Below are 17,017 nucleotides of genomic sequence, written 5' to 3' on the forward strand. Positions count from 1 at the left end.
ATGGTGAATATGATTGGTCGGTGACGCTGGTTGAAGGTGTTGATCAGGCGATGCTAGCCGAAGGTGGTCGGTCATTCTGGTTAAAAGTTTTAATCAGGTGATGCTAGCTGAAGGTGGTCGGTGACGTTGGTTTAGGGTGTTGGTCACTCCATGGGAATAGTGCCGTGTCGTAAGTTACTATGGTGACCATGGTGAAGATGATGGGTCGGTGAGGCTGGTTACCATGGTGAAGATGATTGGTCGGTAACGCTGGCTGAAGGTGTTGATCAGGTGATGCTAGCTGAAGGTGGTCGGTCACTCTGGTTAAAAGTGTTGGTCAGGTGATGCTAGCTGAAGGTGGACGGTCACTCTGGTTAAAAGTGTTGGTCAGGTGATGCTAGCTGAAGGTGGTCGGTCACTCTGGTTAAAGATGTTGGTCAGGTGATCTTGCTGAAGGTGGGCGGTCGCTCTGGTTAAAAGTGTTGGTCAGGTGAGTCCAGCTGAAGGTGGTCGGTGATTCTAGGTGAAGGTGGTCGGTCACTCTGGTTAAAGGTGTTGGTCAGGTGATGCTAGGTGAAGGTGGTCGGTGACGCTGGTTGAAGGTGTTGATCATGTGATGTTGCTGAAGGTGTTGGATGGGTGACGCTAGTTGAAGGTGTAGGGTCGCCTACTCTGGTTGAATGTGTTGGTCAGGTGATGCTAGCTGAAGGTGGTCGGTGACGCTGGCTGGAGGTGTTGGTCAGGTGACGATGAGCAGTGGGTGTTAGTCCTAAAGTACTGATAGCTCGCCTGAAACCGGTGATTGCCTGTCCGCTCTTGAGAATGATGCATGTCTAGCAAGCTGCCACAACGTCTACCCTCCTCCTCCTCCTCCTCATTCATTTGTACATTTTGTTGGAGTGGTGGGGGTGGCTTAAAGGGTGACTAAGTGTGTCTGAGATCGTCTTAAAAAGTATAATTTGTTCCAGGAAACGGTATTAAATGGTCTGAATACGTTTACCACACCACACTTAATGCATTACAAGACGATATAAATAAATTACAAGTGGTTCCGTGTCATTTGATTGACTAAAACCAATCAATCTTTTTCACGGAAAAAATACTCATCGCCCACTAATTAGCTACTGTATCCTAATTGGGTCAAAATAGAATGGGCGTGGCTTGTGTTGTTTTGGACTTGCATTATTGCACATTCGAATAAAATACCATTTTATGCCGAAACTATTTTCAGTCAGAGCAGACGATCGGGATGATCAGATAGAAAATATATATAACAAACCGAACATTTATCTTTTCCTGTTTATCACATACCGTGCTATAACGATGTTAACTTTTCTTCTCGTGGCTGCACCAAGCATGTAAATATCAACTCCAGTACATAAACATGTTATTTGAACAAGAATATCTTGATTGCATTTATTCTTTATTTTTTTAATTTCAAATATGTGTTTAATCCACTGAGTCAAAAGTGATATCTCGGGGTTTTCATATTGTTTTATCAACAATGTGTCTGGCCAAGTCTTTAATCGTGCATTATGCATCATGGACGTAGAAACAGTACCAAACATGACATCTCCCCTTTTGTACATTCTTTTGGATACAACACGCCCAAAGGTAATTCTTGTAGTTAACAGCCATACTATCTTTGGCTAATACTGCTATAACATACTTGAGGTGCATTTCAACACCCAATTGAAAGAAACACACAGGTTTGGATTATATGATGTTTAATGTGTTTCAATTTCAACAATAAAAATATAATTCGTGTACAATGTGCTAATCAAGCAGTTGAAATCAATACTCAAACCTAAAAAAGGTATAGAAAATGAAAATTCACTTTAAATTTATATGTCCAACTTTTAGTGATTTGAGAGTTCAATATATACCCAAAAAGTAATTACGTTAACCAGCAGAAATTGCATTCTCTTATTTTATAACCTCTGGAAATAATACCGATATTCTACCAATCTCATTAAAATCAGATCTTAGTTAAACAAAGATCTGTGCACACTCCATTTCGGGTCACCACAGACAGACCAATGGAATGACTGACAAGATGTCGACATTAGCCAATCAGAAGGCAGCTTAATCGTGCTTTACGGCACTAATTTCACATTTACGAAACACATTTTGACAAATTCTCGTTAAAAAATTGAACCCTCAACAAAAGAATATCCTGGAATGGCTAATAGGTGATCTAGATTGTGTGGATTCAGTCGTTAAGCCCGTAACTATCGTTCGGAATACCCCGTGTTAAAGTTTTCGAGGTTGCATGATTAGAAATCACATTCCGTTGTCAGTTTCATGATCTGGTAAGCGATGCTCTGATTGGTCGGATGAAAGGTCGAATATCAATATAATAGTTGCTGGGGAAAGATAATGGATTATAACATGTTCATTTTGTATAAATTAATTAATGTAATAATAAAACCAGAAAGCATCTAAATTAGCTTGAATTTAAAACTACTTTTCAGCATTAAACATTACTCTTACGTACCAAATGGGTTTCCTGATGAGACTAAACAAGAAAATCACGCAATTTTAGACCTAAGATAGCATGCTGCATTTGTACTTGAAAATAATGGTTATGAGTCTCCTTAAGGGACAACACACCATCCTTCCTCGGCGGGTAAGCTACATTATTTAAATCTGGAGCTACATCACTTTTCATCTTAAGAGACCAAAATCTGGGTCAACACTTTGGTCATAAACTTTCCTATTAGGGAATGCAGCATGTCAATAGCAATGAGGATTCACTATAATATCACATAGGTAGATATTTATTTCCGTATTCTTTAGATTACTACATACTTGAGCAGCAACAGACTCGTTGTCGAGTCCAAACTGAAAATTTACATAACGTTTAGGTCTGGTAGTCATAACGTTTAGGTCTTGATATGTTCAGCAAACGATTCTCGATCTGCAATGGTAATGTTAAAAATGCATTATCTTAAATAGAATGTGAAATCAACTTAATAGTATTGTAAAGTGTAACTTCAAGATCTTTATGGCAGACATTTTCTAATGAAATAAGGGATATAACTCTCATTTCAGCTGATCAAACCACGCGTTATATTGCGACGGAACTGATCGCCTGATCTGTCGTTATTCATGTTAACTGAAGACTTTTAAGGTTACGATAAACAGACAGGCAATTTTATTAGCATGAAGGCCATCAGACCCATAGTACAAAAAGGTTTACAAGTACCGTTTTACAGAGAGTTATTTCTTAAGGGCTTTATCTTCCTGTGAACATACAGTTCAGGAACCTGGCAAAGTTTAACATGACATTAACATTTTTTGACTGACATATTCTTTGTAATGAATAATAGTTATCACTTACAGTTTTGGGAATTAAATATTTCCGCTCACAATCGTAGAGCACACAGTGGTATATAACATGTATTTCGTCTTCAAATACATTACAATGCTTGCACAAAGCAGTTTGGTCATCACAGCTTACTAAACCTCTACGAAACCAACTGAATACCAAGGGTGCTATGACCACTTCCAAATTTAGTTAGCAGTCGTTAAGTCTCACAAATATTAGTATTTAAAAGATAATGTTCACAAGTTAAATTCAGCTTATGAGACTCATAAAATTCAAGTGATGTGGTATCTAGCGATACATGCCAATCTTGAATTGTGCAGTCATAAATTCTTTCACTAAAATTATAAACAAATAGATTGGTATCACCAACATCTTGTGCAAACCAGACGAAGCTAAAACCATAACGAAATAGTAAATGTTTCACATAAGTTGCCCAATTAGGGCGTTTTCTGTCGGCCGTGACAATAACATTTTAGAACATTGTAATGGATACCTACTTAGGTGCATTTGTAATATTTTGAGCCAGTAATAATACATTCAATATGATAAATAGTATGCAGGGGAACTCTACCACATTCTCCATAGGCTACTGCATTGGCTGTCCTGTACCCTGTATGTAACAAATATTTGCAAAACTTTCGGTGTACAATTTCGATACTTTCTCTTTTCTCAAAACCCCAGATTTCTGCTCCATATGTTAATATTGGTACAATCTTCTTATAAAATACATTAAAAGCCTCTTCAGTTGATAACTCATAACTCCTTATTAATGACTTAACTGGAGAGAGAGCGTTACTAACTTGCTCAGATAAAGTTTTACAAGCTCTTGTCCATACCAATTTGGGCTTAACCATAAGCCCAAGATATATTAACAGTTTCAATAACTTGACCATTATAAACCCATTTTTTTATATTTTGACAATGGACATCCCATTTTGAAAACAATAATTTTACTTTTATAAATATTAATGTCCATGCCCCACTGATGAGAATATAAATACAATGCCTCTAGCCTCTGCTGTAGTTTAATTACGCTGTCCGTCACCAGGATCAAGTCATCGGCAAACAACAATGCTATAATATTTAACATTTCCGCTGTGATGAAAATTTCGTCATCAAACTATTCTTCTAGAGATATGACAAGTTCGTTTATAAATGAAGAAAACAATATAGGAGTGAGAGTGCAACCTTGTCTAACACTACAGGAGCTGTCAAAATATTCGGTCAACCTTTTACCATACTCATAAGTTACTGTTGCTTTTACCTTACTGTACATACTTTTTATGACATTGAAGAAATTGAAAGAATATATGTCAGCTTGCACCTATCAACCATATCAAATGCCTTACCGAAGTCAATGAAGGAAACAATGAAGGTTACGATAAATGATTAATGCATTCCAATACCTAAAACGTGTTTACTTCCGGTTTAGACAAAGATCGACGAAACTTAGTGTTGAATTAAAGTCAATAACCGATGTCCCACACTGCCTATGACAATTACCAGATGATTATGTTCAAAGTTACTTGTAACAACGACTTACCACCGCCACAGTGCTATTAAACACGAGATTCATGTTGATTACATCGGTAAACATTGATCAACTACCCGTGACGATCCGGGGTAGAAAAGGTCTTCAGCAACCCATGCATGCCGTAAAAGGCGACTATGCTTTTAGGACTCTGATTTATGGCCATTATATATTGAAGAGAGAGTCCACCTCACACTTGTTTTGGGAATGTGTCTTGGTACAGCTATATAAAACTATGCTTGTCGTAAGAGGCGACTAACGGGATCGGGTGGTCAGACTCGCTGACGTGGTTGAGGCATATCATCGATCCCAATTACGTGGATCGATGCTCATGATATCCATCACTAGACTGTCTGGTCCAGGCCCGATTATATACAGACCGTCGTCATATAGCTGGAATATTGCTGAGTGCGGTGTAAAACGACAAAACTAAACCAACTCTCATTCCGTCGTGTTTGACGGTGAACTCATGGTCGCATGAAAGATGTTCCAGTACGTTGGATATTTGTTAAATGTTATTTAATCAAATCTGGTGTTTTACGGTCAAAGATGTCGAATATTGACTAACACAGCCCGTGTCATTCAATATTCAACGGGCTGATTTCACAATAGTACCCACTGCAAATGGTATGCACATAGCTTTCACTGGTGTACATAAAACCTTTCTCGAGGCGTCATGAGCATGTGTCTATGAATCACTATCAAATAATGATGAGGAGTGTTCGCGAAAAGGTGAGCGTATCCTGCCCAACCGTACGCACCGGTAATAAACACGGGAAAAAGACACGGGAACATTGGTAACACATGCCTTAGTAAGCATCTCTCCATATGAGACAGCCTTGTGAGCGGTGAGTGCCTTAAATGACGTTGTCTGTAACGATGCAAATACATGCTGAGGACGTTGGCGTTGTTCCCGATCACAAGCTTGAAGTGTGAAAAAGAGTTCAAGTCAAGCTCAATATCTAGGTTAGTTCCTTGGTAAACTGAGGAACGAGTTTATGCTAAACAAAAATAAGGTCAATATCACATTAGTTTGGAAATTGTTCATTGAAAAAAGCTTTCGTTCGCAGATCATCCTCGACAATCCAGTGTATTATATCTCCATTATTTAAGTGGAGTGGGAGTGTATTATTGTACGATAAACAACGACCACGAGTGGTTTATTTCTTATATGTGATACAACATTACGTACAACCTCTTTAAGGATGTTAGTAAAAAGTACACGCTTAAAAAATATCTACCCGTATTTATATAATGATGACACCCTCAATAGAATCCGATCATTTTTATGAACAGGGTTTGGTCTTTCCCGCATATTCTCCCAGTTTTCACGTCGATTATCTGTACCTTTTCACCCAGTACCGATTGTTTTATATCTCCCATTTTTGGAAGCGATCGTTCGGACATTGCGTTTTTCTACGTTGTCCAGCTACATCGATAGGGAACAACTCACTCGACACTTCCTTCTCAAATTAACGTTGTCCAATTTACGACGGCATCAAGTTGCGAGCGCATGTTCGAATCTCCAGAAATGACGTCATGGTAGAACGATGTGAAATGTACCACGCAACCTTCTTCAGTGTTCTTTAGATTTATAACATAATTATCCTATATATTATGATAAAACACTGGAACCATTCGCAAGCAAACTTTGTTTCGAAAGTGACGTCACCATCTCCATCTCTCATATTTTTTTTATCACCGACAGACCTAAATAATCTATCCACCTTTGATTTCAGATATATTGTATGATAATCTCTGGTCCATGTTTTTACAGTTAGTTTCCATTTCCATGTTGCACTTTGGTATTTGGACCGTTCTGACGACCAATAATTGTTCGTATTTTACGAAGTAAAAACTTTCCGGTACGACTGATATGCTATTGTATATTGTAAACATGGGTTAGAGAATTTGCGAAATCGATTTTTAATCCAAAACTGGGTCCCACCGGAGATATCGCTTGTGTGAGATCAAGCGAGATCTATTTTGTAGATATCGCTGCATTGAAATTGCATCACAATGCTTTGCAGACCATAGTGACATCATTGGTTACCATGACGTCACAATCAAATGACATCACAAAAAGTTGGAAGAATGATGTTGGATGATAAATAAAATCTCACCCTCGTGTCTTTTGATAACAAATATATCAACACGAGATATTTGATATCAAAAGATACGAGGGTGATATTCTCTATATAATAAAGATAAAGGGCGGTCTTACTCCTAAAATAAAAAGAAATCAACGACGAGAAATAAGATTTTCTTGGTCTAATGCAAACAGACAAAAAGACAACAACAATTGTTCAGTGTTAACGTATTTAAGAAAGATTGAATTGCAAACAAGAAAACATGAAGCGTGAAGCGAGGTATCAATGCGGCGCTAAATCAATGCTTTGTTTTGAAAAGACAAACTTTGTCTTCCAAGTGCATAAATATTGAAATGATATAAAAGTCAAAGCCAGAGAATAAACAGTCTCGATGATATGCCGAAACAGAAACGCAAATATAAAGCGCTGTGAAGTGCACACTTTTGTCTCGCACTCATTATTGTTGCGAAATGTCCATTTTCAACGCTGGAATTGACTCCAGCAAACAATACATTTTATCAAACCGATGAAGCTACACTTTAAATATATTCACATTGTAGGCATTTCCAATCGATTTAAACCTTTATTGAAATTTGTAACAAGAAATATTTGCATCAACACGGCACCAAAATCAATCTGGTATTCCAAGAGACGACTTTGTGATGAGAGGGTGTTGTTTGATTAACGTGGAAACGGGCCAAGGATGTGGGACATAATATCAATGTCGTTGTTGATTTTGTTGATGGTTCTCTACTGCTGGACGGTACTTTAATGATTACCAACCAAGCGAAGTGCCATTTCAAGTCGGCCCACACTCAGTTTGTCAGGGAGTGGCTATCTGAACGAACACTTCTATGAAGTGCTACCCATCCTATGTTTATCCATATGTTGTTAGGAGTTGACATACTATACAACCACGAAGTACGGTTTTCTCGTCGCCGGCATTAGTGGTTAGTCCTTCAAGAGCAGTGCGTAATACCAAATGGCAGATCTGTTCCTTAAAAAGACCACAAATGATTTTCGTCACCTGCTAAATAAATTTCAACCGATGAATGTCTGACAATAAAGGCCACTGAACTCGGGAATTCAAAATGTTTAGAATTAGGTTATTGGTTATGTATCAACACTGATAAAATAAAGGTTTTCATCTGACATCGAAATGCTCCCTAAATCAGTGGAAGGGAATTGGCTACTTGGGGTTATTGAACGATATCAGATCATTGATATCCCTGAAGCTTAAGTTAAACATCTTGGCCAAATTACCTTGTTAGCTTGCCAATCTAAGCAGAAATTCCGATTCATATGAATAAGAAAAAAAGATCAGCAAGAAAGGGAGCACAATTGGTGCCCATGGGGATGCCTACTTCTTGCCTAAATATTACATGGATGTTATCAATGATCAAGTTTCACATATTGTTTTCTCAGTTAACTTTCTCCTGAATGTAGTTATGTGGGATAGTGGCGTACAAAGTTGAAAAATCAAATGTTTCAGCACAATTGAACTAGGTACTTTTCTGTGATTGCAAACATTCAAGCACATATGTGGAGTTTTTGCGAATCCACACGGCATTAATTCCACTTGCCTCAAATCCTTTTTGTGAACATAAAGAAAGTCCATTCTTGATTGTATTAAGGTATATGGTTTGGACAAGCAATACGCCGTCACAGACCCCGACCTATAAATTCCAATGTTCGGTGCTTACACTGGGACAATCATTCTATTAAAGACACTTCCAGACATGGAATCCCAATTGTTCATATACAAGTGTTTCTCTTTGTTTGTTTGTTGTTTAACCCCGCACTCAGCAATATTCCAGCTATATGACGGCGGTCTGTAAATAATCCAGTCCTGTGATTGGCATCATAAGCATCGATCCACGCAATTGGGATTGATGGCATGCATCAACCAAGTCAGCGAGCCTGATCACCTGATCCTGTTAGTCGCCTCTTACGACAAGCATGGTCACCTTTTACGGCATGCATGGATTGCTGAAGACCTTTTCTACCCCGGATCTTCACGGGTCATCAGGTGTTTCTACTCAAGATTCAGATGATAAAGAAAGTTTGATTTGTGAAGACATAGTCCCAGTTAGAACTTCATGTAGCATGGCAATAACACATTAGTACAATTACTTTGATTAACTGAACCTTACTCTTTTCGTAAAGGCGTTTTTCAGTGATTGTTTTTTCGAAAATTGATCGAACACTAGAGGTCCTAACGATCGTTTTCTCGCTACAGTGTTCTTTTCCTTTCATTGAAACATGACTGGCCTAGACAATATGAACACTGCACTTCAGCAGAAAGTGAGAGCATTACGAGAAACGCAATCATCCTCATGAACATGATAAATACTTGAATGGGGTCGGGTTCGACAACATGTAAAACTAATGGTTTCGTTGTCGCGAGGGACGAATGGATTAGTATTGACTTAAATGTACTTTGAGGTGTGTATTTTTCGTTTTGGTGACTTTTTAATGACTTCAGTTTTACCGGTACAGCAGAATGTTTGTTTAACGTGTAACGCCCATCTTCTCGAGGTAAAGGCGTCCACTAGCCATTTTATCAAAGTCTGGTGTATTCGTTTGTTTGTTTGTTTTGTTGTTTAACGCCGCATTCAGCAATATTCCAGCTATATAACGGCGGTTTGTAAAAAATCGAGTCTGGATCAGACAATTCAGTGATTGATGTCATAAGCATCGATCCATACAATTGGGATACGATGACATGCATCAACCAAGTCAGTGAGCCAGACCATCCGATCCCGTTATTCGCCTCTTACGACAAGCATTGCCGCCTTTTACGTCAAGCATGGGTTACCTAAAGACCCTTTCTATCACGGTTTATCCTCACAGGTAAAGTCTAGGGTAAAGCCTAGGCTTTGATATAGGCCAGTGGACGCGCTTGTCTCGGGAAGATGTGTAACGCCCGTCGCCAATATTGAAACAGAGGTTTTTATACACGTCGTTTCTCCATTACCTAATATATAAGGACGATCTGCAGTGTAGTTGCTATTTTTACCAACTATTTAAGCCATGGCCTGGTTCCACCTAGAGGAAACCAGAAAGTACTTTGTCCAATGAGCGTTTAGATTAGATCGCACTAACGGCAATAGTTCTCGGGCAATATGTGCCACAGGTTTAAGGCCATCTGACTGAAACTGACACACGTAACTACTACACCGCAAAGCGGTCGCGTATATTTAGGGGTGGTGGAGGAAGGTTTTATATACAAAACGGGTCGTATAAAACTCCGCTTTCAGCAATATTTTAGCTGTATGACCTCTAATAATTGAGTCTGGATTAGTCAGTCCAGTGATTAATATTAACAACGTCATCGGGGTACGATGCCCGGCCACCCGATCCAATAAGTTGCCCTACAGGACCAGCACATGCTGTTGCGAAACAGTTCTAACACCGAATCCTGACGGACGGTTGATAAATGACACCCATAGCGACTCGTACGACAAGCATTGGCTGCTAGGTCAATCCGGGTACATGTTAACTTGATGCCTTTCTAGATTTGTAAATACACCCCTCACAATGTAATACTGAACAACACAACTAAAGAAAAAAGCCAAGCGTTTTTAGAACATTGCATTTAATTGCTCCTACAATAAACTCCGATGTTAGGATTACTAGGCTTTATACCCGCTAGTCAGTGAGTCGGCGAATCAATGTGTCAATACTTTTCCACTGCATACAGTATTTCACATTGTATCGTGACGTGACAGCCTAACGTAGTTTTACCGGGTTGGTGAAACAACAAACACGGGTGTGGTACTGACGATATATATATAATAGCGATAAAACCATTTCCATATTCAATGGAAATTTCTGCAAAAGGCAGAATCGATTGTACGATTCCGTCTATATCATGAGCATATGCTTATGAATCACATTGTGATGATACAAGGTGTTCGCGATAAGGTGAGCGTATCCTGTCCCACCGATGACACTCGTCACAAACACGTGCAAAGGCAAGTCAACCGTTTACCTGAAAAAAACCACGCGAACATATGGTACAAGTCAAAATAGACATCATTTTTGTCTCTGGTGCGTCAAATTTGGAAATGTCCTCCACATGTGTATCATAAAACGTTTGGAAGCTTTACTAACGCATTGAAATCAAGAATCATAATGAAGGCGAATTGGGCTGGAACGTAATGTCAGCAGATCCAGACACGACCAATGGAGTGAACTCTGAATAGGCAACTTGGTCAATTGGGCTCCCTGTGCCCTCTTACTGGAATCACCTGGTATATTGTGGCAGTGAACACATTTAACAAAACCAAAGCACTGGAGAAAATTGTCTATTTTTGTCTTCGACATTGACTTTGTCCAGAAGCAAGCCTGACATTCAGCACCTCTTGTGGTACCAATTCCAGCTTGGATCGTGGACTGGATCCGAGCCGGGATTTAACATGAGTTCGCAATGTCCCTTGGAACTATGGAGTTCTGCTTGAAAGTTAAACCCGAAGCAACGTGGAATCTGGTCACAAGAAAGCCCACATTGTATCCGAGTTCCAACACGCTGACTGAGCGGCGTCCCTGCAAGACGGTGAGCAGGAGTTTTCGAAAAGAAGGATCCGGTGCCTGCGGAAACAGGAGAATATGTGCCACTGAAAATAAATGTTTTACATACTTTGTAATAAAATTATCCTAGCGGTGTAACTTTACGCCTGATTCGCCCTGATTGTGTTTCTAGGTTTGTCAGCAACCGTGCCGTGCTAGTGGTGGTAAATACCTAAGACATGCATCATTTCTGTCTTTCCGCCCACATCAAGCTGACACCAAGCTGTTAGAACCTACACTGAAACGTCGTTCCTAATTGTGATAAAGATGTTGTTCATCCATATATCTTAACCTGACCTATTTTCTAGTAGAGAAGAATTTCCTTTTTTAGTCCAAGCGTCTTTAGCCTTTAAGGCTCGGTTTTCATTTCGGCCTATTGGTCTTATACTTAGAGTTATGAGTTAGTTTACTCAAAGACTTCAGAGCTCGAGATAAGCTTTTGGTGTTGGGTATTTTACCCATGCATTTTAAAATCGTTGGGTATCAGTAATTCTATCTAGGATTTCAAATTTCTGTTACCCACTAGTTGTTACACATGTGGGTATTTAAGTTAAATATTTAAAAACACTATTCATCTAGTCCCAGAAAACTGGTGCCGTGTGGGTTCGAGAGCTTTATAGGACTCAAAAATACTACGATACTTCCACAAGAAAGTGTGATGGCAAATGATCATGATGTAACTGCCATCGTGGAGTTTGGCAAGGTTGACGGAATGCCCGTTTATAATTTCAAAATAAGTTGCTGATTTGCTAATCGAATACGCAGGGTTACTTCACAATATGTTGATGATACGCACACGTTTTATTTTTGTAGCGTATCTGTAAGGTTCGTTGCGTATTTGATACGCTTGGATTTTATTTTACTGCGTATTTCCTCATTTCTGATGCGTATTTTACGCAGCCTATCTGGAGCTCTGGATCCCAGACTTAACTGGTTGTCTATTGATCTTGTCGAATGTCTTATCAGAGCGCTTTTTTGTCGTCTTCTATTACAGCCCGTTTACGAGCTTCTGTATTCTATCCAATCTGATATTGTCTGTTGTGCTTTGTTTTGTACACATGGATCAATGAATGTACGTTGTATAGATGTAATAAATACATTACGTAACTATGCAGGGAAATCATAACCTACTTTGATATTATGGAAGTAATGATAATTGATTGTCCATCCAGCGCAGTTTGGACTTACGTGGACTTGTGTCGACATCAAGAGAAGACTCAGTTCCATATATCTCCAGTTCACAGAACTGCAGAGCATCGTCAAAGCGCATCTCGTTCTTCTGTATCCTGAGATACTGTCCCCTGACTCTCGAACCACAAGGCAGCACCTCCCGGGCCCCCGCCCCGACAGTCCCGGGGTACACAGCGCACACCTTGGCCTCGGCTGTTGGGGTGGTGGTTGGGTCCTCAATGTATACACTAACAGTGAAATTATGAAGTCGCCATTCTGAAAAGTATTTAGAACAAAGAGACACATACCATGATAACCATCTTGATAATACGCCCTTGTTCGGCCACAATAGTCTCTTATTCTCGTTATGGTTGTATGTTGTCGCAGAGTTGCGTCCCTTAGGGGAATTAGGAACATATGATAATCGGTTCCATTCCCAGATTCGCCCTGTTTATGTTTTTTTTTTAGGTAGGCTGGACACCACCAACATACAACATGACAGTTATGAATTAAACAATTTAGGCTGCGTGAAAATGCTGCTCGGGCTCAGATGTTTCAACCGTGAGGAGGAAGGTAAGACATTATTGAACTCGGCTCATTGAATACAATGTTGGTTGTCAAGCAGAGTCTGCTTTATGAGACGGGTCAAAACAATGACTGACGTGCAAGATTAAAAGTGATGCGTCGATGCCCAAGAAACATTTTAGCTTCAGAAGAGTTACTTACGAAAAGCATCCGCTCGATTAGTAATTGCTACTAGTTCAACACAGTACGGTGCCTGGAGATTAATTTGCCACCATGGGAAAGGGTCTGCCAGAGTTTTCTCCCCTAACACACATGACCCTCCACCAAAGCGTCCATCGAAGTTGCCGTCATTGCCTCGTTCGGGTACACCGCCATAGCTGTAGTGACTTGATGATACTGGCTTCGACTGGGCAATATTTTCACTCGTTGCTTGAACTTAGGGTTAAAAAAATGTTACAAATTAATGCAAAGAGCCACGTTTACATCATTTACATAAATAAAACGTCTGACATTCCATGGCTGCTGATAGGCTGTTAAAGAAACGAGGCCCAGCTCATGTGGATTCCGGGTTAGAACTGGTCCCCAGCATATCATCGCTTGTCGTTTAAGGCGACTTAAATGGCGCGAGTGGTCAGGTTTGGTGATACCCCAACCATGCTTGACGTGAGTCAGAATATAATTGATCGGCCTATGTGCGCAGGAGGATTTACGGCGCACTTCTACAACTCCGACATGTTACAAATCGTAACATATCTACATACAAGTCTCTTCCTTTATCACCTACACCCAGATGTGTATACTTTATTTCAGAAAACGAGAACCTAGATTGAACACACGGGGTTTTGGATTTCAAAATGGCGACTCCCACGAAATTGCTATCAATTTTCGGTCTAGAGTTGCAATTGAATAATGTAGATGGTCCCTTTGCGATATTTACCAATTTTATTGTACTGTACCAAGATAACTGATGATCCAGTAAAGAATCTGGTTCTCTAAGATACTCCAACACACACGCACACGCACACACGCACACGCACACGCACAACACGCACACGCACACGCACGCACACGCGCACACACACCTCGTTTATGTCAGATCCGTGTAGCATACCTTCATTACATTAAGAGATAACTGAACAAAAAACTACAAGTTCCTCAATAAACATTCACAACTATATGATTGTTGGTTTACCACAAATCACAAACGTAAAGCTTTATAGGATTTGAAATTTGTAAAAAAAACTCTCGAATTTAAGGAAGCGATCGTCAAAAGTTCAGAATCAATAGCAACAGAAAATGTTAATAAAAACTTAATGTGATAAATATTATGTGTTTACAATATAATGACCTAATTGGGTGACGTATATATGTTGCGGCTAATTAAACATGTAAGAGATTCTGTTTCTCCAACACAATTTATTCATTTCGAAACAAACTATGCCCAAACAATTTGAGTTATAACCAGAACATGTCTTTACATTTGTTGATAATTGTTCCTAAACACCTCAAATCAGAACGAGGCGGTCGGGTAGCCCAGTTGTTAAAGTGTTCGCTCGTCACGCCGAAGATTCCTGACATAGGTACAATGTGTGAAGCCCATTTCTGCTGTCCCCCGCCGTGATATTGCTATTGTGGATTTCCCAAGAGAATACTTAAGGACCTAAATAACCAATTCTGTGACTTATCAGTTAAGGTGAAAATAGAAATATTGAATTATTTGTCAGAGCAAACTCTTTATAATACTGATATCAAGGTAAACAAGAAAACGAGGTTTTTTTTTTAAATCATGGCTTCAGAAAGGCATTACCAACATTTGTGATGATGTTAATGAAAATGGAGATCTGGATAATTTTAACAGTATGTATCACCCGAGTATCGCGTTCTTACAATATTATGGTGTATGTTAATAAACTCTATTGCAACACATTTGGAAAAAGTTGCAATTTCAAAAGAAAAAAACTGGGATATGTGCGGATAACTCTCCAGTGAACCATTTGATTTGTTCTGTAAAGAAACGTTCCAAAGCATATTATTATACTCTGTGCTCAGATGAAGGTAATTGTAGAGCTAAGTCTAAGTGGCAAGCTGAGTTCTTATCTGATCTGGGGCACGGGTGGCCCAGTCGTCTAGGGCGCGGCGATTCGCTGTGAAGAGTATCGTCCCTTGGGTACACCAGAAACCCATGATTGTGGGTTCGAATCCCGGTTCGCCCCGATTATGTTTCTAGGTTTGTCAGCATCATACCTGTGCTCGTGGGTTTCACCGAAGCGGTAAACGTCTGAGACCTGCATCACTTCGGGCTTTCCTCCCACATTAAGCTGACACGCCGTGATATAACTGGAATACTGTTAAAAGCGGCGTTAAACCCAACTCACTCACTCACTTATCTGATCTTGGCACTGTATTTCTCAAAACCCTTTAAAATCAACGCAGGAAACAAAACTAAGGTGGCTCCACAAGATTTTAAGAAACAACATTTTTCTGTGCAAAATCAAACTTAAGGACCAGGTGTGAGATGGACCCTGTCTCTTCATTGTTAAATGAACATAAATCAGAGTCCATCTCACACTTGTTTGGGGAATGTGACTTAGAATAACCTGGTCACAGTTTATGACATTGTTGTCAAAAGGATGTAATAATATTCAAAACCTTAATATCATATTAGAATTAATGATTTATATTTGTAACAAAGATGTTGTGACTGATGCTGTGTTTGATCTCTTAATCATCTCAGCAAAATATTTCTTGTATAAATGTATCATAAAAACGACCTACTTTCTTTTGTACATTTTAAGAATGACTAAAAACACTATTCATTCACAATAATGGTATTAATACGTTTTATATCAAATGGGCAATGTATCGCGGTTTATTCGAACAATAACACATACTTATTATCAGTATTAAAGTGGTAAGTGAGAATAACCCCGAGTTAGCACAAACAAGTGCCACAAGCCCAGATACCTTAGAGTTTCTCGCAAAGTTTCTTGCCATTATGACGATGTTCTTCAATATGTTTTTTGTGTGTTTTATGTATCAAGTAAATCTACCTGATTGTAAATATATTCACACTCTCTTTGAAACTCACCTGCTGAAACAAGAGATTCCAAAGTCAGCAAACACGTCCACAGGACCTGATTTCTGTCATAAGACATCGTATGATAGAAAATCAATGCCCCAAACACACACACCACATCAGAAACAGTGCATCGACGGAAGGATGTCGTGGGCGACCGGTAGGTGACTGCGAGCTGTGTCTTGACTACAAGCCGTAGGTGAACATGAATAAACATTAGTTGAGACCTGTCGTTGGAGCGCGTGGCTTTAATGATTTATAACACGCTGAATATGAATTAAACATATTTCAACCAATGGCTTATCCCAATTGTCAGACGTCCCAATCGCGTGTGACTTGTACCACAGCCTAGTCTTACCTACTTAATTAATGAGCATCTCCCAACGATTGTGTTTATAAGTTGTGTTTAATCTGTGTCCGGTTGCTTGTGTTCTATAAAAGGATATTTGGAGTAGGTTTGTTTTCAATGATACAGAACATGAGACTCAGTGTATGTTAATTAAATCGTTTGACCTTTAATAGAGTATATCTTGCATCCTTATCAAGTGAATTCAATGCTAGAAAGAATAAGAACACATTAAAAAGATTAACTTCTCCATAACATGGGGGCGGTTGGGTAGCCCAGTGGTTAAAGCGTTCGCTCTTCACGCCGAAGACCCGGGTTCGATTCCCGACACGGGTACAATGTGTGGAGCCCATTTCTGGTGTCCCCCGCCGTGATATTGCTGGAATATTGCTAAAAG

At 39.5% G+C, this 17,017-nt stretch overlaps 1 protein-coding gene across 1 annotated transcript; it reads right to left on the minus strand.

Annotated features, from left to right (window-relative positions):
* Positions 1-11,190: 11,190 nt before the first annotated feature.
* On the minus strand, positions 11,191-16,353 carry LOC139480546 (pentraxin fusion protein-like). Its single transcript, XM_071263650.1, has 4 exons — positions 16,287-16,353; positions 13,400-13,633; positions 12,692-12,949; positions 11,191-11,524 (listed from the first exon to the last, which is right to left on the minus strand). The coding sequence occupies exons 1-4, from the start codon at positions 16,351-16,353 to the stop codon at positions 11,289-11,291; spliced, it is 795 nt and encodes a 264-aa protein (XP_071119751.1). The 3' UTR covers positions 11,191-11,288.
* Between the last annotated feature and the right edge of the window lie 664 nt (positions 16,354-17,017).

Source organism: Haliotis cracherodii, unplaced genomic scaffold (assembly GCF_022045235.1).
Source record: "Haliotis cracherodii isolate W230 unplaced genomic scaffold, xgHalCrac1.p SCAF_4, whole genome shotgun sequence".
In the NCBI taxonomy this organism is placed as follows: Eukaryota; Metazoa; Mollusca; class Gastropoda; order Lepetellida; family Haliotidae; genus Haliotis; species Haliotis cracherodii.

Excerpts from the sequence above, each read along its gene's own strand:
- LOC139480546 (XM_071263650.1), bottom strand. The coding sequence starts at position 16,353 with ATGTCTTATGACAGAAATCAGGTCCTGTGGACGTGTTTGCTGACTTTG. Across the intron at positions 12,950-13,399 it reads TAATCGAGCGGATGCTTTTC|AATGGCGACTTCATAATTTC; the intron begins GTAAGTAACTCT and ends AATACTTTTCAG. Across the intron at positions 11,525-12,691 it reads TGATGTCGACACAAGTCCAC|GCACCGGATCCTTCTTTTCG; the intron begins GTAAGTCCAAAC and ends CTGTTTCCGCAG.